Source organism: Zea mays, chromosome 1 (genome assembly GCF_902167145.1).
Source record: "Zea mays cultivar B73 chromosome 1, Zm-B73-REFERENCE-NAM-5.0, whole genome shotgun sequence".
In the NCBI taxonomy this organism is placed as follows: Eukaryota; Viridiplantae; Streptophyta; class Magnoliopsida; order Poales; family Poaceae; genus Zea; species Zea mays.
The window spans coordinates 40,453,073-40,474,781 of NC_050096.1; the positions used below are offsets into that span (position 1 = coordinate 40,453,073).

Consider the following 21,709-nt stretch of genomic DNA (forward strand, 5'->3'; position numbering starts at 1 on the left):
AGCCCAACCTTGTTAGGATAACACCACTGCGAAAGTGAAGGGTGAAATTATGGTTTGTCGGTTATATCACAAGGAAGGCCACAAGTCTTACCAATGAAGTGCAAATATAGAGGGAGAAAAGCAAAAGTCAATAACAAAGCTCTCCAACACATATACCAACATGGTGGATAAAAAGGCTACTACATCATACTTTCTCAAGAAGAAGAAAAATGACATGGTGATAGCCATTAAGGTCAACAAGCAAGCAAAAAAATTAAAGGGCAAATAGATTTGGCTGCCAAAGAATATTATTTCAAACATGAAGAGCACCAAAAAGGTTTAGATCTCGAGAGGTAAGTGAAAAGTACGATAGACTTTGGGGAATTTGAAGACTTGGCAAAAATAGAGATATATATCATGGGGTACATTATATCGGATCAAGTATGTTGCCAAGTGGGTTAGTTGAAATTGTGAACCTAAATTTTCCACCCATTCTCAGGTAACTAAATTTCCCATTCCCTGTTTAGACATGTTTATCTTTCCTTAAGTATCCACTTTACCTTTTATGCCTAGTATTGGTTTCGATTGATATTTGCTTTTCACATAGTAATTTCATTTGATTGTCATGTTTCCCAATTGGTATTTATTTGATGTGTAATTTCAGTTAGTATTTATTTTCAATTGATAAGCATGCATATACTAGGTAAATCATATGGTAGGATTAGTTGGTTTAAATTTATACCTTTGGAGCAAACCTACATGGTTTAAAATGTTTAACAAAGTATGACACATAGCTTGTTTAAATTCCTAAATAAATTATATCCATGTCATTCAATTAAGTACCACAAATTTCCAATTGGTATCATTTTCAATTATATGTGCTAAAGTTCAAATTATAGATAATATACCCCTATGTATAACATAAGATAGTGCTCTTGTGACATTATCCTTTAAATTGGTATCTTGACCTTAAAAGTACAAGTGTATGTCTCCTGCAAGTATTGAAAATCTGTATGCACACTTTTTGGCAAAGGTTACTCTATAATTTGATTTCTTTAAGACTAACACCTCTTTAAAGCTTATCATGTGTGCAATAGTCTCATTGAAAAAAATAGAATCCCAAAGAAAGACAATGCACTTATGTGCAAATCGATATCATCTTTCAGTTGGTATTTGCAAATTGATATCATCTTGCGATGGTACCAAACTTGGTATCAAAATCTTAGCATCATTTACTTGTTTTCTCCAATTATATAGACTAAAATGACATGATAGATTTCATTCACTCCCATGTAAAAAACTACGCATATGCTTTATATTTCTTTTGGAATCTATAAAATATCTTTTGTCATGTAAATATGCATACAAATAGAGGGAGTCTAGGGGGTGTTTTGGATGGCTCCACATTCCAGCTGCAGTGTGGAGCTGTAGTTTATAATATTAATTTAAATAGTTTAAAAAATAATTTTAATCTAAATAATAAACAAAATTACTTGTCTAAATGTCTTCTAAAGGCTTATAACTCCAGCTCCATGATTTTCTGGAGCACCTAATGACCTGCTCCACCAACTCCACCAAATTTTTTGGAGTTGGAGCTATCCCAAACAGGGCCCTAGTATATATAATAAATGTCAAATTCTTGGGATCCTCTTTTGTTTTTAAACTAAGTTTTTCCAAAGGGTGAGATTTCATTCCATAAGGAAAGAATTGTTCCATATAGGGGAGAGTTTTCTGATAGGAGGAGTATATCTTTTTCACATTGGGGGATGTTACTTCACCAAAGGCGAGAAATTTCTCTAAGGAAAAAAAATCTTTTTGAGAGGCCACAAGTTATTGATCCTTCCTATATGCTTTAAATGTTTTCCTTTTTGGTGTTTGATTCCAAAGGAGGTGGAATTCGAGGACCAAAGCAACCCAAAGTTTATCAAATACCAAACCACTCTTTTTTTAAAAAAATTAGAAGTTCACAAGTGGTTGTTTTATGGATTTTCAGTCCAAGATAGGAAGGATGTGGTTTATGGAGTTAGGGGGTGGCTTAAGTCCATAATACCATATTATGCGGATAGTATGGCATAAGAAGGAATGTTTGTCAAATACTTACAATTTGTACCTTTTCATATCATAAGAATCTTGCCTATGAACATGCATCCTAGCAAGTAGATTGCATATTTTCATTTGGTATCTATAATATTTGCTTGCTTTGGTTGTGTTGTCATCAATCATCGAAAGGGGAAGATTATAAGGAAATTGGACCTCGACCCATTTGATTCATGGTTTTTATGTTTGATGATCAACATAACCAATTGGACTTATGTGTTTGCTAGTGTTTACATTTGTAGTTCAAAGGATGCAACATGGACTTGGACAAAGGCAACAAGGTGATCGAAAAGATCAACACCTCAATGAAGACATTAGAAGACTTGTCAATATTATGCAAGAGTCCAAGATACAAATACAAGAAAAGCCCAAGTGATGCATCTTATGTGTTGACTAGCAAATGTAGCAAAGTTGTCACCAAATATGTTAGGTCTAGGCACAAGGGTTCAAATACTTGTGTTTGGGTTTTAAAGGTGCTTGTATCTAATGTCAAAGGATCCAAGACCATTTGGGTACCTAAATGCAAAGCATAAATTTGTGTTGTAGGTTTATGCATCCGGTGGATCAAGCTAGGTAACCGATAGTGGATACACAAACCATATGACAGGGGAGAAAAGATTATTCTTCTCATATGAGAGACATGATGATTCCTAATATACAATCACATTTGGACATGGGAACCAAGGACATGTAAAAGGTCTAGGTAAAATTTCCATTTATGCTGAACATTCTATTTCTAATGTGTTCTTAGTTGATTCCCTAGACTACAACCTGCTTTCAGTTTCTTAATTGTGTGCAATGGGCTACAACTCTTTATTTACTGAAGTTGGTGTTACCATTTTTAGGAGAAGTCATGATTCAGTTGCGTTTAAGGGTGTGTTAAAGGGAAAGCTATATTTAGTGGATTTCTCAATTGACAAAGCTGAACTTGACACTTGCTATATGGGTTGGCTCTTGCATCGCCGACTCGCCCATGTTGGGATGAAGATTCATAAGATTCTAAAAGGGGAGCACCATTTTGGACTAACAAATGTTCATTTTGAGAAGACATGACTTGTAGAGCATGGCAAGCATAGAAATAGGTTGGAGCTCATCATCCACACAAGAACATCATGATGACAGAAAGACGACTCGAACCACTCCACATAGATCTATTCGGCCTGATTGCTTTCATAAGCATCGATGGGAGTAAGTATTGTCTAGTTATTGTGGATGATCATTCTTGCTTCACTTGGGTGTTCTTTTTGCAGGAAAAATCCTAGACCCAAGGTAATCTAAAGAAAGTCTTGAGAAGAGCTCAAAATGAGTTTTGCTTACGGATCAAGAAGATAAGAAGCGACAATGAGATGAAGTTCAAGAATGCACAAATTGAAGGCTTTCTTGAGGAGGGAATCAAGCATGAGTTCTCTTCTCCCTACACACCACAACATAATGATGTTGTAGATAGAAAGAATAGAACTCTAATGGATATGGTGATGACCATGCTTGAGGAATATAATACTTCAGATCGGTTCTGGGCGGAGGCAATCAACACTCCTTGCTACGCATCAACTGACCCTATCTTCATAGAATCCTCAAGAAGACACCCTACGAACTCCTAACTGGTAAAAAGTTTGATGTTTCATACTTTAGAGTCTTTGGGAGTAAATGCTTTATTCTTGTTAAAAGAGGTAGAAATTCAAAATTTGGTTCTAAAGCATTAGAAAGATTTTTACTTGGTTATGACTCAAACACAAGGGAGAAGGGCAAACTGATGTAGTGTTTATTAAAAGATACTCTGACGCCCTGACGGCGATCTCCGTCCAATCCAAGTGTTCGAGCCGCTAAACGGATGAACTTCCCCGGCAGCGGTTTCTTCTCTGCTCTCATCTCTTCTCCACGACGGCGATGTCACTCAGATTTGGATACTGGCACATTGGACGAGGAGATGGGGGATTGCGGCTGGTATATATATAGATACTCAGGGGAGCCGAGTGGTTGCAACGGCCACCCGCGGAGCTGTTCACGAAGGGAGAAGGGGAAACTGATGAGGCGGGACCACACGTATGTGTCCCAAGTGCTCAAGGGCAAGGTGGTGTGGGACTGCCGAAGGAGCGCACGACGGGATGGGCCGTTGTGTGCTACACAGGGGTGTGAGGGGGGGACTGGGCCGGAGCAAAACCGGTACGACATGCTTTTATTCTTTTCCTTTTATTTCTTCAATTTTCAATTTTTCTACTTTCCTATTTCTATTTCCAGATTTTCAATTCAAATTCAAGTAAACTCCATCACAAATGCAAGCATAATTTTATTATCATTTATTTATTGTTTTTATCATTTATGCAAAAACTTTTAAACATGCACCCAAAAATATTTATTTTAGGAAAATAATTTATAAGATGTAGTGTTTATTAAAAGATACTCTAACCTTCACTTTATAGATAATATCTTTAAATATTCAGTAACTTACCTTATATAAGGATCTTCTCATATTTCTTTTCTTCTTATTTTTAAGTCAAACAAGAGAAAATTCAAACTTAAGTTTGATCCATTTTAGAGAGTAGCTTTAAAAAGGAAGGGGATTATTATTAGTAATTATTTATCTTTTTGGATAGAATATTAATAATTCCCAAAATGAAATTCTGGTTGTTACAGTGCATCACTGGACCCAATGACCTCTGACATGTAGGTTACCGTTCTGACCTATCAGGTTTAACAATAATTGGTCTAGTGTGCCACCGGACCCTTCACATCAGCGCCATGTCAGTAGATGACTGTTGAGACTTGAAGTAGTCGTTGCATCATGACTCGTCCGATGCACACCTAATCGGTCTGGTCCTTCGCTCTTCGATTGTCTAGATTTCAATCCTCTTTGCATAGACAGTTTAGTGCACATCGGACCAATCCAGATAGCTAGCCACAAGTTGAACAAGTTTTATCCTTCCCTGCATAAAAGGTCTAGTGCACACTAGACTAGTCCGGTGCTTCTAGACTAAGACCATTTTTAGCAAACCTGACCATTTCTTCTCCAATATTTATTTGGCTATCCTTGAGAATGTTCCTAAGACTTAGACAAACATATCTAGAGACTATTCAACTAGTCTAAGTCATGAAACTTGGACAATTCGATTTCTCTAACTCATATCCCTATTTCTACTCAAATTAGCTCCAAAGAAGTGATTTGCCGAATCTGAGCATTGCAACCTCCCTAGATGTGTCAATTAGGTTTCTAGGGGTATTTAGAACTTATCCAAAGTATAGAACTATTTCTAGTTCATCCATTCCAAGTTTTACCCCTTTTAGGTTGGATTTGAACTATTTCTGACTTACAAACTCTAAATTTGATCTTATGTCCTATGAATCAGAGACTTGGCAAACTAGTTAGTCTTTATGTTTGTGATAGTCATGAAGCACCAAAATTAATATAGAAATGGTTTTCAGGCTATTTCCCTTTCAAACTGCCATCATCAAATGATGAACAATGATCATCTATTAGTGTAACCAACCACACAACCTTTGACCAGTGTTTATAGCATGAAGTTCATACATCATCCTTCATCAAATGATGAACAATGATCATACATAGTGTAGCCAACCATGCTCATGCTATCTTTGATCATCATTTAGAGCATGAAGTTCGTTCATCAACCATTATCAAATTATGAACAATGGTCATTCATAGTGTAGCCAACCATGCTACCTTTTGTCATTGTTCATAACTTGAAGTTCTTCCATCATTCTTCATTAAATGATGAATAAAAATCATTCATAATGCAGCCAACCAATCTACCTTTGGTCATTGGACATAACATGAAGTTCCTCTATCATTCTTTAATAAGCCACTCGATCAATAACATAAATCAACACTTGGCCTAATCTTCCTTTAGTTATATGATCCACTTTATGTCATCACATGGCTTTATTGGTTCATCGATCAAATCTTCGCTTGCTCTTCATCGTCAAATATGTCCATTGACAGTCCTTGCTCTAGCTTCACCCTGACACGATCTATCACATCTAACCCTTCGACTTGCAATCCACACTGGCAACCCAATTCAACATAGCCAAGCCATGTCTCTTGATCTTGTCTAGCTAGCCACATGGTGTCTTGTTGTGTCTCATATGCAACGAGCTCCTTCATCACACTGGTTGATCATATCAACAAAACCAAGCCACTTCACCACAACAATTCAAGTAGCTCACACTATTATAGTTGTATATTAATGACCTATGAATTCTCAACATAAACATATATTAGTCCACATAGTCACCCAATTACCAAAATCACACAAGGTCCTCACAATATCCCACTTTTTGGTAATTGGCCACAACTCTACAAATATTTAGAAATTAAGCTCATTCCAAGCTAGCACTTCACACAATAGTAGATTTCTAACTCGGTTTGGATTTGAGTTACTTATACAACAATATGGTCACTTGTTAAGATTTGGATAAGCACCATAGAACCTAACTTGGTAGTGATAACTCCCTTACATGTGTGCTCAAAACATTTGGTTTAAAGCTCTCACACTTGCATAGAAATGAAATTTCTGTAAGAGTTATCACTACTAACTTATGCTCAAGTATACATAATAGAAATGTACCTTTGTAGAGTGTATGCCACTTTTCAAATCATCCTTAGCATCACTTGCTATATACAAGTAAAAATAGATACCACATGATACTAACATTATAGACAAGGTTTTAGTAACCCCTTGCTACACAAATACTAGGCTATGGATATATAATATTTTTAAATAAATCATAATCTAAGACTTAGTTCTAGCAAACACTTACACACAAACATGTAGGAATTTAAGACAAATGTGATGCAAGCAAGCAAATGTAATGCACATCAAATGCATCAAGCATATATTCATGAACTTTCCTCCCTACTTGTGTGCTTCTCTTGTTCAATAAAATTTGATATCTTTGCATTTTACTCTTGATCCATCTGTACTCATTCTAACTCAATTGACCAATAGATCCTCCTAAGTCCATTTCCAACTCTCCCTCTTGTGTATATTTCCATCCTTGTGCACCCATAAGTACAAGTCCATATCCAACTCTTCCTCTTGTGTATATTTTCATCCTTGTGCACAATTTATGTATCCTTGTTCTAAATTATCCCCCTTTGTCATTAATTACCATAAAATGGTTGCACCAAAGCTTTGGGAAGGTTGACATCACTTGCAAATATTATACCACTTGAAGGTACTTGATCATTTTTATGGACACCACCTATATGACAAATTTCTTGACACCACTTGTATAAACTTATTATAGTTGAGAGATGCTTTCTTTTGATGGTCAGTTGACCACTTGAAGCCTTGTAGGATACCACTTGTATCTTGTCCTAGACATCACATGTAAATACCACTTGAAGGAATATATAGGTCTAGATACTACTTTGTTGGTTTTGATATTCATCTGCAATTAATCATTTAATTCATGTGATGATTTCTCACTAGTTTTAATTTATCTATTGGAAAATTTGTTAGTGATAAAAGTATGGTCTTATATTAGATTTTCATGAGCAACATTAAGTTTCTCATGTCAATTTTAGCTCCTCATGTGAACAACTTATAACATAAAGTAGATATTTTTGTTGTTCACATGCATTCTTTAGAAATGAGTTTTGTTCTTCTAATTTTATTGTTTTAGCTTTCTTATTTGTAAAATGCATGTTCATGCTAGCGAGTCTATCTACAAGCTTATCATATGAATAGGAGTGATCAACCACATTAGCATTGTATACCTTTCTGTCACCTTGTGACATGAAGCAATGTGGTGATGATGGGCTTGTAGAAGCTTCACTCTCATAACTCGAGCATGAACAATCATCATCAAGTGAATATTGGGTAGAGATATTATCATCATCACTTGATTTTTCACTTGAGTAGTAGCACTCACCAACAACTTCCTTGTCATTGATGTTCTCACCACCTTCATGCACATCCTTGCTCTTGTCATTAACAATGAATTCCACTTACATCCCATCAAGATAACTCCATATCTCATGGGCGGTCTTTTTTATGATGTCTTTGAACACATATTTACTCAAAGATCGATGTAAAATGTTAGTAGCTTGATGTTCGAGGTCTAGGCATTTTTCTTCCGCTCAAGTAAGATTTTTCTTATTCTTATCCAAGGGCTTAGGAAAGCCTATATTTATGATCCACCATAATTTTTTATCAAGAGTTCATAGATATTTTATCATTGAAAGTTTCTAATGCAAAAGCTTGTACCATAAAAAATTAGTGGATCACAAGTAACCACTAGACCTTTAGTCTCTATCTTACTTACTCTCAAGTTGGTCAAGACCACCAAATGAGAACCTAGATTTGATACCACTTGTAGGGTCAAGATGGTGGACTAGAGAGTGTGAATATCCTTTCTAAAACTAATTATGTTGGCTAACCAAAACAAATGCAGAATTGAAACTACTCGATCTAACTAAGACTACACCACTCTATATATCATAAGCACCTTACAAAAAATCATATTTAAAGCAACTAAGGTGTAAGTCTAGGTGGTGCTCACCTAAATAATTCTAGTTGGAAAGGTTACAAACCTATGCAACTAGTACTGAAACAATGAAACTTCCTACATATACTAGTCAACAAAGCACATAGGTATCGTTTGGTTCAGATATTTGTAACGTAATGGGTAAGTGATAACGTTAAATCATGTTTGTTTTAGTCTCACCGTAATCAGATACCATACTAAAAATTGATACCGGACTATTCAAACTTATTACCGACAGTAATCGAATGTAAACCATTACCATTACCCTTTACGTTACATTTCTTGAACCAAACAGCACCTAAATCCTAACCACACTAGCACTACTCAACTAGCAAAACTACACAACCTAAACTAGAAAGGTAAACAACTTAACTATACAAGTTAACAAAGGATATTAAGCTACATAAACTTATTAGCACAAGAGAACAACTACATTACTATAGAAGTAAACTAGTTATAAGAACAACACTAAACACTACTTCAAGTATAAACAAGCTAGTGATAAAGAGTTTCAAACCAACGGGAAGAAAAAAGTTGACACAATGATTTTTCTCCCTAGTTTGGTGATCTATCAACCATTTACTTTTCATTGAGTCAAGCCCATATGGAGTGCTTACACCCTAGATCTAGCACCTGATCTTGCCGGACCACTTGGCGCTCTTCACAACTTGAACTACTAGTGTTGTTCTTCGCATCTCCCATGGGGTGAGCGTGGTACCCCTCATAAAGCCTTCTCTAGAGCCACACACACAACTTCACACATGTTTTCATGGATCCACAAGTCATCTAGGAGGTGGCAACCTCCAAGAGTAACAAGCACCACCAGCTTGCAACTCGATCACCTAGTGCCACTTGATGCAATCTCTTAATGCAACATACTAGGAATCACTCTCTCACACACACTTGGATGTGTTCTCTAGCAACCATATAAGTGTATGGGCCTAAGACTAAGCACAACACTTGGGCAACACATCCCCAAGGTGTTCTACTTTAAAACCAGCCCAACCACCCTCTCTATTTATAGATAGAGCAAAAAACTAAGCCTTTACGGGCTTTTTAGGTGTCACCTTAGAATTTTTGGCCCAGTACCCTCAGAAAATCTAGAGCGGCTCAAGCCCACCCTAATGATTGATCAATATGTTCAATACACGCATGCACACTCTGACCTAAAAAATTCCATTCACCTCGCCTCTGTGGGGTCCGGAATTTTTGAAAGTGGACGAAAATAACTCTAGAAAACAAAGGTTAGAAAATTAGAGTTGTTTAGAATTTCTGAACAAGACTTTTCAACTCGACTTAGAACGACCATAACTTTTTCATCCAAACTCCAATTTCAATGATCTTGAACTTTCAGAAAGTTTATTCAAAGGGCTACGCAACCCACTTTAATGCGTACAACATATTAAACTATACTATATTTTATAAAGATGATATCTATAAAATCAGGAAAGCGTTGTTGCATATCTCACGTTAACCATCCATAAAAATACACACCGCTCAATTTGTATACCCACTTTGTCGTATACTAAGTTTCAAAAGTTAAACTGATATGTCTGCGGCTAGCATCTAGATATGCGTACACCGTATCTTCAAGATATGCTGACATTAATTTTAATCCAACCGCAAAGATTTGTTGAGTGTGCTTGTTGCTTCGCCGCTCTTCACCCTCCCCCTCGGCCCAGTCCTATATAAAGCGAGAACCAAAACTTCTTCGATTCATCCTAAAGCCTTCAGTGCCTCAGAAAACCCTTCCATAAGAATTGGATACTGTTGTGAGAGCTGCCCTCATTGTCTTTGGTTGTCTACAACTACAAGTCCTTCATGAGAATTGGAAAGAGTATATAGAAAAAAAACCTTGTCGTTTTAGTTTTGGGTACCCCAAGCAAGAGCGCCACCATTCACTCGAAGGTGGGCCTGCCCCTCGTCGCATCGCTCGACTCCAACTATAGTCAACTCCCATAAACAAACGATCTTCTCCTTTACCCTCCCTTTCCCAAAAGGTCAACTCTTCCATCCCCTCCACTCGCCGATCCCCAAAATCCAAAGCCCAAGGAAACAAAATGGGCAATGGCATCACCAAGAACCCATGCTTCTCCGGTGACTCGTACGCCGCCGCCGTCGCGTCTGACCCGCTCCCGGACGACAGCCATGGTCACTCCTTCACCTACGTGCCATCGGGCGCCGCCTTCGACCAGCCCCAGACGTCTGCCGCGACGTCGTCGGAGTCGTCGTTCTTCTCTCTGTCCGGCGCCGCCATCAGCGCCAATCCGGCGACGTCGGCGTCGATGCCGTCGTTCCGCCTTTTTAACGAGCTGACGTGGCCGCCGTCGACCGCGTGCACCTTCGAGAGCTCGCGGTCCTTCTCTGCCATTCCTCTCCAGGCGGCGCCGCCTAGACTTTCCATGTCCGGGCCGGTCCAGTTCACGTCCGGCCGGTTCTCCGAGACATCCGGCTCCACGTCCACGATCTCCGGCACGCCCTCAGACCGCCCATTCATGTCAGGGCCGCTCGACCACTCCTTGTCCATCTCCTCGTCGTCCGCGGGGCTCCTCCATCCGAGCGTTTCTCAGCTCATCGCTGAGCGCCGCGCCGCGCGCTCCCGACTCCGGGATGAGCGATCCCTGCTACGGTTCTTCGTCAGGACCGCCTCCAAACTCTGGCTCGGGTCGCCGCGCTATGGCCGCCGGCCACAGGAACCTGCTGATCCGATAAAGTTCTCCTTCAGCGATGGGGACTACCGCTCGCCGCCGAACAGCAATGTGGAGTGGGCTCAGGGCATGGCCGGCGAGGACCGCTTCCACGTCGCGGTGTCCGAGGAGCACGGCTGGGTGTTCGTCGGAATTTACGACGGGTTCAACGGCCCCGACGCGACCGATTACCTCTTCGCCAACCTCTACGTCGCCGTGCACAACGAGCTCAAAGGCTTGCTCTGGGACGGCATCCAAGCAGGCGACAGCGCCAGGTGCGGTGAGCAAGAAGCGGGCGCAGGCAATGCCGAACGCCTCTGTATTGCTCAGGCCGACGGGGACGGCGCGGAGGCTAAGCGCAGACGGACGGAAGTGCCCATGCCAGGCAACAGCGCCACGCCAGTGCACCGCGACGTCCTGAGGGCGCTGGCGCGGGCACTGAAGAAGACGGAGGAGGCGTTCTTCGCGGCGGCGGAGGAACGCGCGGCCGAGAGCCCGGAGCTGGGGCTGATGGGGTCCTGCGTGCTGGTGATGGTGATGAAGGGCACGGACGTTTACGTGATGAACGTCGGGGACAGCCGCGCCGTGCTGGCGCGGAGGCCGGAGCCCGACCTGAAGAACGTCCTCGGCAAGGCGTCGCAGGACCTGCAGCAGTTCAAGGTGGAGATCATGCGCGAGCTGGAGGCGCACGACATGGACGGCCTGCAGGCCGTGCAGCTCACCCCAGAGCACAGCACCGCGGTCCAGGAGGTACGCCATCTTTCCCTCCTCTGCTCCTCTGCTCCTCTCCTGTTCACAACTTCAATTAGACTGACTTCGGAACAAGAATTCATCCTCGTATATTCTTGTCACATCTCATCATCTCATCGTTAAGGGAAAAAAAAGGAACTTTTGACTACGAGAGACACTACTGTTCATGAACGGGAAAAACTGTAAACCCGTTCCATGATTGAGTTTTGGGTTCACCGAGCCGTTCTTGTCCGAATTTTGGGATGATGCAGGAGGTGACGAGGATCAAAGGCCAGCATCTGAATGATCGGAACGCGATAGTCAATGGTCGGGTCAAGGGGAAGATCAACGTCACCAGAGCGTTCGGGGTCGCCTACCTGAAGCAGGTAAAACTTGGGTTCTTCTACCATTTCGTTTTCAGTGCGCATGCTCAAGTACATTTCTGTTGTCGGTCAGGCTTCTGCAGTTCCTTGTGCATAATTAGCGTTTAAGGCGTGCAGTTCTTGTGAACATGCTCTGTGCATTGTGCTGTCGCAGTCTAGGACTAGAGAACTGCGAGGAGCCGAGGACCAATCTTGTAGGCCCTATGCTCCAAATCATGGCTGATTAGTGGCCGTCCAACAGTGGCTTGGTGGAGCAGGACTGTAGGAGTAGCGTAGTAGCTTCTACTAGTTCCGACGATTCTTCCCCACCCCGTACTGTGTGTGTGTGTGTCTCGTGGTCCCAACCCAAATTGGCTCCAAGGTCAATCTGCAAACCTGATGATGGTTCTATCGACGTTCGTCTTCTCTCTGGCTGGCAGCCCAAGTGGAACAGCAGGCTTCTGGAAGCCTTCAAGATCAACTACGTCGGCACTGACCCGTACGTGACCTGCGCGCCGTCGCTGTGCCACCACCGCATCGGCTCGCAGGACAAGTTCCTGGTGCTGTCCTCCGACGGGCTCTACCAGTTCTTCACCAACAAGGAGGTGGTGGACCAGGTGGAGGCGTTCACCGCCGCGGAGCCCGACGGCGACCCCGCGCAGCACCTCGTCGGGGAGCTCGTCAACCGCGCCGCGAGGAAGGCCGGTGAGCGACCCAACCCGTCCATGAGCACGCATATATGGACCCCCGGCCTCCACCTTGTACAGTGCAGCACGATCAGGCCTGACGAATTCGTTCTCATTTTGTTGCGCTGCAGGCATGGAGACGCGCCAGCTGCTGGACATCCCGCGCGGCGCGAGGAGGCACTACCACGACGACGTCTCCATCATCGTCATCTCGTTCGAGGGGCGGATCTGGAGGTCGTCTGTCTAGGTGTGTCGTGTCTGAGTCTGACGTGGTTTTCAGAGGTCCAAGGCGTCCTCGTAGGTCAGATGAGGAGGAGAGATGGAATGAGGAGGCGATGGTCGACAGTCTCAAGGGCGAGGGCACGGCGCTGCCATGAGCTGCCTTCAGTGTCCGGCTATCGTTTTTGGTTTACCTTATACCATATACTAGAGCCATGTTCGTTCTTGCCGAAACTGTTGTACATAGTTCCGCAAGACGAACTCTAATAGCAAAGAAAAGAAGAAAAGAAAATGCAGTATTAGTATGTAATTAGGGGTTTCGCATCAAAAGAAGAAGTGGTTAGTATCTGCATTTAGTAAGTAGTAACTGCTGTGTCTATTGCTCTCAGTCTCAGCCTAGGAATCGGACATGTTCTGCGACATTCATTTCGGCGGCTGTTCGTTTCAGATTAAAGTCAGTTGTTCCTATAGACAAAACATTGTAGAAGATTAAAGCCAAGCGTCCTTCGAACGATAGATCCTGGTTTGGTTCGTAGTTTCGTGTCTTCTGAACGAATGGGGAAAAACTGTGACCAAACATCGTTGTCAGATGCAGCCTAGTACGTCACGCAGACGCAGGCTAACAGAGCCATCACAGGTTTCTTCAGTGCAAAAGAAACATCTGTTCGTGGCTTTCGCAAAAAGATAGATTAAATAAGTTATCCGTCAATGATTCATTAACGAATCAACGTACAGTTCGACTGCGTCAAATGCTATCTGAACCCAATCATACTGTTCGGAGGTAAAACCATAACGAGCCACTGGAGAAACTCACGTGTTAAACGAGTGTGACTGACAATCGAATCCAAGTCCCCTCTTTCCCCAAGTTTTGCTAGTATTACGATCCTTTTCATTTCTTATAGCCAAATAATTCGTAAACTTTGTTTTAGAAAACTAGTAAAGTCGAACACATGATCTAAGTATTTTTATATGATCATGATCCAAGTATAACAGCGTACACTGACTTGTCTATCAGACTATCACACGGCATTCTCAGGCGGCATTCTTGCACGGGTAAGAGTTTATGAGAAATTGAGAAGGATTAAGGGTCCGTTTGGTTGAGTTGTGGCTGTGAAAAAAGTTACTGTGAGCTGTGAGCTGTGGAAAAAACTGTTGTGAACTGAGCTGTTAAAAAGCTAAAAATTGTTTAGTGGAAACCACTAAAATCCGTTAAACGTTCTTCAATATATATTTTCACAGTTCCATACGAAAACCACTAAAAGCAGGTCTAGAGGTGCTTTCAGATTTGCAATGCAAAAAAGTCAGCTTTTCAAAAAAAGCTACTTCCTAGATCTAGCCCTTTGGTTTGGCTTTTACGGGACAAAAGCTAAAGACAAAAGTCAAACCAAACACACCCTAAGTATGAGTTGCTTTGTACCTACATCTAATCAAAATTATGTATCTGGATTTAATGAACTAGATCTGTGCAAGTGCATTGCCACAGGAGCCCATCAGTGGAATGAATTCAAGAGGAAACAAAATGTTTAAGATCACCTAGCGTTACAATCCAATCCGCCTAATCTTACTAGGGCTTTGTTCGGTTGCATCTAGATTGAAGTTGATTAGGGAAGATTAAATAGAAGGGATTTAATTCTCTCCAATCCCTTTCGATTTAGACGCAACCGAACACTCCCTACAGGGACACGCTCCCCTACGGTGCGGCCAACCCTGCGGACGAGGACACTTGGATTGGTAACCAACCTCTAATATTGAAATTTTCGTGCTTATATAATATGGTTCGTAAAAAAAATGATACGGTGGCGAATATGTTTAATAGAATTCCTCTAAACATCTCTTTCCATAATAACCTAAAAGCATCTCCAAGATAACCCAAAAGTAAATACTAGTACTCCAACAACTCCTAATATATTATCACAAACATAATTAATAAGGCCCAGAATATCGTATCTGCGAGGCATCATTGCACGTGATGTTTTTTTTTGGCGCCGTGAAACCTTCCTGCGTGGTGTTTCTCCGGCTCTGGGTTTTTTGCAATTTAGCCCTTTCGGATTTATATTTACAAATATGTCCTTTTTAGTTTTATTTTAAAAAAATAGACCCTTAGATCGGTGCCGACACTATTGGTGTCGAGCTATAAAGTGTCGGCGCCAATTATTTTGGCGCCTAGAGCGCCTTACGTGGCACCCCGTAGACGGTGACATGGCCAGGAGTCGGCGCCAACCCCCTTAGTACGGAGCCACTTGCCTCCTCTCATTCTCTCGTTGTCCCTACCCCGCTGCCTCCCTCCCCCACGCCGGCCTCCACCGCCACCTCCCTCCACAGTCGTCCTCCACCGTCGCCTCCCTCCCACGTGCCGCCCTACCCCGCCGCCTACCTCCCCCGCTCCTCTCTCCACCATCTGCCCTCCCGCGCCGCCGTCGTGCGCGCGCGCCGCCCTCCATCGCTGTCGTCCTCCCGCGCCGCTGCCGTGCATGCGCACCGGCCCCATCTCCCGCTGCGCGCGCGCCGCCGCCCTCCCCCGTAGTCCTCCCTCCACCGTTGCCCTCCACCGTTGCCCTCCACCGTCACCTCCCTCCCCCGCAGCGCCTCCCTCGTCGCCGCTCCGTCCTCGTTCGGTATGCAAATGTCCTAGTAACTTTTTAGTTATTACATTAGTTAGTACATTAGTTAGTTACTATATTAGTTAGTAACTAATGTAGTTAGTAATCGTAGTAAGTAATGTAGTTAGTTAAATTACTGTGAGTAATGTAGTTAGTAAGATTAGTAGTGATTTTGTTATTGTGAAATGACGACGTTGAATCGTGATTAACGTGATGTTTTTATTGAAAGTGACGTGAAATTGTTGGTTTTAGTAACCTCCATGTGCAGGGGAGGTGCTACCGAATTTTTTTACTTAGTATTATGTTGCATTCTTTGTAGAGAGGAGGTCGTCTGACAGCGCCGACAGCACCAGCCTTACTCCACCGTCACCTTAGGTATAGCTCTTTATGTTCAATAGTTTGTAGTTATTTATTATTACTAATTCGGTAATAGTAAGTACTTAGATTTAGAGGGTAAATCATTATTAGTTGGTCGAAGTGCATGCATGGTGAGGATTGCTTGGTGCAGATGTTCGTCTAGGGGGGATTGATGGAGGCCGATGTTTCTTCAGATGTCCTTATGCATATCTAAATATTAATTCTAATCATTTGTTCTATATGTTTTTGTTGTTAAGTAAAACTAACTCTAAACATTTACACAACATTCTTTGGTCCAGGAGAATTGTGGGTTCACTCGGTGGGTAGATCCTCGTCCTATTTTTCTGCATGCGGAATATATATCCTAATACATAATAGGATATTTGATATAGAGAGGGAAGTAAGGAACATAAACTAGGAGGAAGGGGGAGACAACAACAATGGAGATGGTTCCTAGGTGCAAGTATGCCCAGATCTATATTGTTGCTGCCATTGTCAAAGAATGGTGGTCCACCACCTCCTCCACCGTAGCCACAACAGACAACAACAATGGCAGAATACTGTGGAGAAGGGTCCACACAATTTGGAATGTGGGAGCACTACTAGAAAACTCTTTTGTATCAATTGCTTTAAGTGTTTGTTGATTCTCTGTATCAATTGCTTTAAGCCTTCTTCATCAATTGCTTTTAGTGCCTAATTTGAATCTATAATAAAAAGTTCGTTACTACATAACATTGTTTGAGACTAAATAATCATACCAGCATTAATTGAGTTTTATGGAATATGGAATACATAATAAGAAGTTCATTACTACATAACATCATAGAATCAACTAGACTACTGAGTGCAATGGGGCCATTTTCCCTTGCGAAAAGCATCAGGGTTCTCCTCCATTGCGTCCTTTGCACGGCATGCACGCTCAAGCTTCTTCTCCTTCTTCTCCCTGCATTCAGCAACACGCCTCATTTTCTACTCTTCTACCTGTTGTTGCTCGGTCGCAAGCTCATCTCGTCTTTTTCTATCCTCACTTTGTCCACTGCATCCCACTTTTTAAGATTTTCCAACCACTTCTTGTCGTTTTGGGAGATTTCTGTGTCAATTCACTGCTCAAAATCACAGAGCGGTGGAGGAGTCTACAAAACATGCAATGATTAGTACAAAAACAAAACATGCATCACTTCGTATGAAAATTGTAAACTAATTAAAAAATTATTCTCACCATTAAATTCATCCAGCGCTGAACAATCGTTGGCTCAAATACATAGTTAGCACACATCCAATACCTCTATCAATAGGTATCATCATCCTCAAACTTGTCAACCTTGCAAGGATCACCATAAAAACACATAGGCACTAGAACACCCATTGGCAAAGGCAGCGGGTCGAAGGCAGTTCCGGTCAAAGAACCCTTCCTAAATTTCGATAAGTTTTATAAGACTCAGAAATATTAGTTATTATATTTTATACAACACTTACCTTTGTTTAGCAGATTTATCGCGCCTAGACATCCTACAAATCGATAATATGACGATCAGAAATGATTCTAAAACTGATTCCCAAACCCTAACCTTATTAATCGAACATAACAAAAGAGGAAAAAGGAGGGAGATTACCTTGATACAGAGTTACAATGGATCCAAGTCGCTGATTTAGGTTGATGTTTGTCGTTTGGAAGAAGAGATATGAGTACAAAGAACTGACGGTCAAAGCGAGATATTTATAGCCACTTAGGTCGGCGCCAAGATCCATGCACCAAGGTAGGCGCCACAGATCTTGGCGCCTACCTCGGCGCCAAGGGTGATGGCGTCTGCCTGCTGTCACGTCAGGTCCATGTTGGCGTCGATGCTTACATCTAGTTGCCAAAATAATTGGTGACGACACGTTATAGCTCGACACCAATATTGACGACGCCGACCTATGGGTCCATTTTTGGAAATGAAACTGGAAAGTGCGTATTTGTGAAAATAAAACCCGAAAAGGGCTAAATTGCAAAAAAAAGACGGCTCTCCGGCTCCCCACACTGAACAAGGACGAGAGAATATCTCCAAACGCAGCAGGGCCCCTCCAGCTGTCGATCTCCTCAGCCTTGCAGCACACCGGCGCTAATCCGAGTGACTGCGCCGGCCTATAGGTACCCTGTCGCTTCCTTTCTTCGCGTCCTCTCTTGGGTTCTTCGCTTCTCTGTCTTGCGCTGTTCTAGAAAACTTCAGATTTGGGGCTTCTTCCTTCGAATGTCAGTTTGATTTGTACTGGCATGTTTTGTTTGTAGTTCCCGGTGGGCCACATCCACCAGCAGCTCAAGTCGTGTGCCTCGGCTCACGACCGCGTCGGCGCCATATGTTCCATACTGTCGAAGATGGAGCCATCGGGCGCCGGTGACAGCAGGCCGAAGGTAGGGGAGCCCAACGCGGTGGCACCAGCAAGACCGAGATCGTGGCGCAGTGATGCGCGCGAAATCGAGTTAGGAAGGTGACCGGTAGTGGCGCGAAAGGGAAAAGCACGCATAGGCAGCTGTGGAACTTTGTGTAGGGACATGTTGTTTTTCGCCTGCGAGAGTTTTGGACCGGCTCCAAGAGACCCTCTAAATGGTCTACCCTAAATTGTAGAGAAGATTCACATCATCTACTCTCTTTAGCAGCGTCCTTTAAACAAACATCTATATTTAAAGAACGCTACTAGATCTTCTATATATATAGTTTCTCTCTCCTCTCCTCTATCTATTTAAATACTTTAAACAACCGGTTTAACAAAACTAAAATATGGACAATACATTTAAGAGTGACAAATACGTATGTACAAAAAATAAAAAATGTTTCTAATATAGGTAATTGCGTATAGAGGACGTGATTTAGAGGATGTTGTTACAGAAGAAGAAGATATAGTGGACGTTGCTGAAGACAGTCTTAGAACGCTACATATAACTGTTGGAGACATTTTTTCATTTTTTAAATAAGGATTAGGACTAGGTTAAGGATCACTTAGAAATGCTCTAATATGTTGGAATAGATTGGTCTCAAGTATTGTTCATACTAATCTATCTAGTGAGAGAGATGAGTTCAAACATAATTTGCCAGCCTTGGGGCTTTTTACGATATGTTCCATGTACAAGGCTCTTATTAATAGCAACAACTAATATGCAATCAGACCTTATATGCAAGCGTGCAAGCAAGCATCTTATTTTGTTAGATCATGATCTAATTGTAGACATGATCGTGGTTTGTTAGGGGCTTTTCTATAAATCTACATGAGCTAGTGGTGGAAGGGTTTAAGTGTTAAATGTGATACATGGTTGGATCATAATCTAACGAACCAGAAACCTCGTGTGCACGCTTGCACATAAGACATGATTGCATATTAGTTGTTGCCCTTATTAATAATGCTAAAGTTTTCTATTTCAAACCTCTATAGAAGTTAAAAATAGCTCTAAAAATTAAGATCTTTATGTGGTATCTCATTAGAGGTGTGGTCTCACAAAAGAAAATCTAGCTAAGCATAATTGACATGGAAGTAAAAAATGTGTGTTCTGTTACTCGAATGAATCTATACAACATCTGTTTTTTACATGTCATTACGCTAGATTCTTTTGGAGACTTTTAGGGTGTTGTTTCAATTTAAGTACCCTAAGATTAATGAAACGTATTTTGGGTCCTGGTTACATGGGGTCTCTCTCACAGTTAAAAATCTGATTATTACAGGTGTTGCAACTTTGTTTTGGGCTATCTAGATAAGTCGGAATAACTTAGTGTTTGACTAAACCCCGATGGTTACTTATTTGTAGGTTTTGTTTCGGCGACCCATTGGCTTAGGTTCTAGGGACATTTGTAGAAGTATGAAGACAAGGAAATAATCAAGGAGACGTGTTGACGGATCGAAGCAACGTCTATGTAATTTTTCTCTTGTTTTGGTTGGAGTTTCACGATCAGGATTGTGTTATGAGGATGCTAGCCTTTTTGTTAAATGTCATGTTCATGTTTGTGTTGTAAGACTACACTCTAGGTTGTTGCGTGTGCTGGTCCTTTTGTGGTCAGTTTGTAAGCCTGGTTGTACCCTCCTTGTAGGGGACGAAGCCGAAACTTTGTTTCCATTATCTAAAAACCCTGTGGACGAGGAAGCAAAGTAATTAACAACCAACTCGCTCGCTCCATTTTCAATCATTCTCTTTAAGTTGTGGCCAGTAGATCGTACTTATAGCATGTGTAAAATATTGTTTGATATGTAGATTGTCTGTTAATATAGTGGAGTTTGCAATAGGATATGAGATGAGTAAAACTACTGGTTCCATATATTATAGGTCGTATCGCTCATTCTAGTTCTAGCCCCACACCATCCTCCTCCTCTAATGGTCTAGTGGGTATGCCAATTACCGACACGCCATGCAAGGACCATCCAAGGCAAGAGAGAGGATCTATTTGTTTGTATACCTAAGATGCCATATATTTTTTGCCACACTTGCTTAAGGATAGACGTTCAAATTCTTTGCCATATTTTGACAAGCCTAAATAAACCTTGCAACACTTTTACAAGTCGAGTAAGACTTATGCCGCAAAAAAATCTTTCCACAACTGTGGCTACAAAGTACAAACCAAACACATGTCTAAGCTAGTCAAACTAGTCTAACCTTAGACATGACAAAATGTGGTAAGTTAGACAACGCTCATCCCACTCTTACCACATGATTTCAGTTTCAACCTCTTCATCTATGGAGGCAGGCGGGGACAATGTTGTTGGCTCACCCATTAAACGCCTACTGCGACGGGTGGCTGAAAAATGCTAAGTTCACGAGGTTGGGTGTGATAGTGGTTGTGTTGTTACCGCCTTGCTCTACTGATTAGCCATCGTGCTAGTGGCTACGTATGGGAGGCTTTAGGTCGGCGAGGTTTCGACCGCTACAACCGATGCAGTAGTGGATGTGGACAAGTGGCTCCGTCTTCGCATTAGCTACTGCGACGACCTATTCGATGGAAAGTGGGTTTGCATTGTAAGGGAGCGTGCTCATATTCTAATCGCGAGCGATAGTGGCTTCTTCTCCATGGTCGGTTAACGTGTTACGACAAATATTCAGTGATGCAATCTTGAGGAGCCTCCATATCCCATCTTCTATCTCACCCCTATTTCTAACTACACTCTGTAAACAGTGTAGTCTACAGTACAAAACAGTATTTTGCACGACCACATGCACGCTCTGTTGAGCATGGTATCAGCAGTTGTAGGTCGAAGAAGAGGACTATTGGGGGCCTTCCTTTTCCGAAGGTCCTAAAAAACGTGACTAACCATATGTTTTCAGTGTAACATAGACTGTTATAAAAGGCTTCGGCTTTGGGATGAAGGTTCTCTTTCTAGCGAAAGTATGTGTGATATGAAGATACAACCCAAAGGCAAAACCAACGGACGCTGAAATTGTGGTTAAAGGAGCTTCGGCTTAATACGATGACGAAGGTGGAAGATGAAACCGACCTAAAGGGGAAAAGACTACTTTGCCCTTGATA

At 41.9% G+C, this 21,709-nt stretch overlaps 2 protein-coding genes across 2 annotated transcripts; both read left to right on the forward strand.

Moving 5' to 3' along the window:
- Nucleotides 1-10,301: 10,301 nt before the first annotated feature.
- LOC103634426 (probable protein phosphatase 2C 31) lies at nt 10,302-13,633 on the forward strand. The gene is made up of 4 exons (XM_008655952.4): nt 10,302-12,020; nt 12,272-12,385; nt 12,802-13,066; nt 13,179-13,633. The coding sequence occupies exons 1-4, from the start codon at nt 10,644-10,646 to the stop codon at nt 13,292-13,294; spliced, it is 1,872 nt and encodes a 623-aa protein (XP_008654174.1). The 5' UTR covers nt 10,302-10,643; the 3' UTR covers nt 13,295-13,633.
- A 42-nt stretch (nt 13,634-13,675) lies between these two features.
- On the forward strand, nt 13,676-20,354 carry LOC111590587 (vegetative cell wall protein gp1-like). The gene is made up of 4 exons (XM_023301386.2): nt 13,676-13,720; nt 15,474-15,881; nt 16,186-16,241; nt 20,002-20,354. Exons 1-4 carry the CDS (start codon nt 13,676-13,678, stop codon nt 20,027-20,029), a joined length of 537 nt encoding a protein of 178 aa, XP_023157154.2. The 3' UTR covers nt 20,030-20,354.
- Nucleotides 20,355-21,709: the final 1,355 nt, after the last annotated feature.

Bases quoted from the DNA above. Each gene is read 5' to 3' on its own strand.
- LOC111590587 (XM_023301386.2), top strand. From the start codon at position 13,676: ATGTTCTGCGACATTCATTTCGGCGGCTGTTCGTTTCAGATTAAA. The intron at 15,882-16,185 runs GTATGCAAATGT...CATTCTTTGTAG, and splicing joins CGCCGCTCCGTCCTCGTTCG to AGAGGAGGTCGTCTGACAGC. The intron at 16,242-20,001 runs GTATAGCTCTTT...ACTTATTTGTAG, and splicing joins TTACTCCACCGTCACCTTAG to GTTTTGTTTCGGCGACCCAT.
- LOC103634426 (XM_008655952.4), top strand. From the start codon at position 10,644: ATGGGCAATGGCATCACCAAGAACCCATGCTTCTCCGGTGACTCGTAC. The intron at 12,021-12,271 runs GTACGCCATCTT...GGGATGATGCAG, and splicing joins ACAGCACCGCGGTCCAGGAG to GAGGTGACGAGGATCAAAGG. The intron at 12,386-12,801 runs GTAAAACTTGGG...TCTGGCTGGCAG, and splicing joins GGGTCGCCTACCTGAAGCAG to CCCAAGTGGAACAGCAGGCT.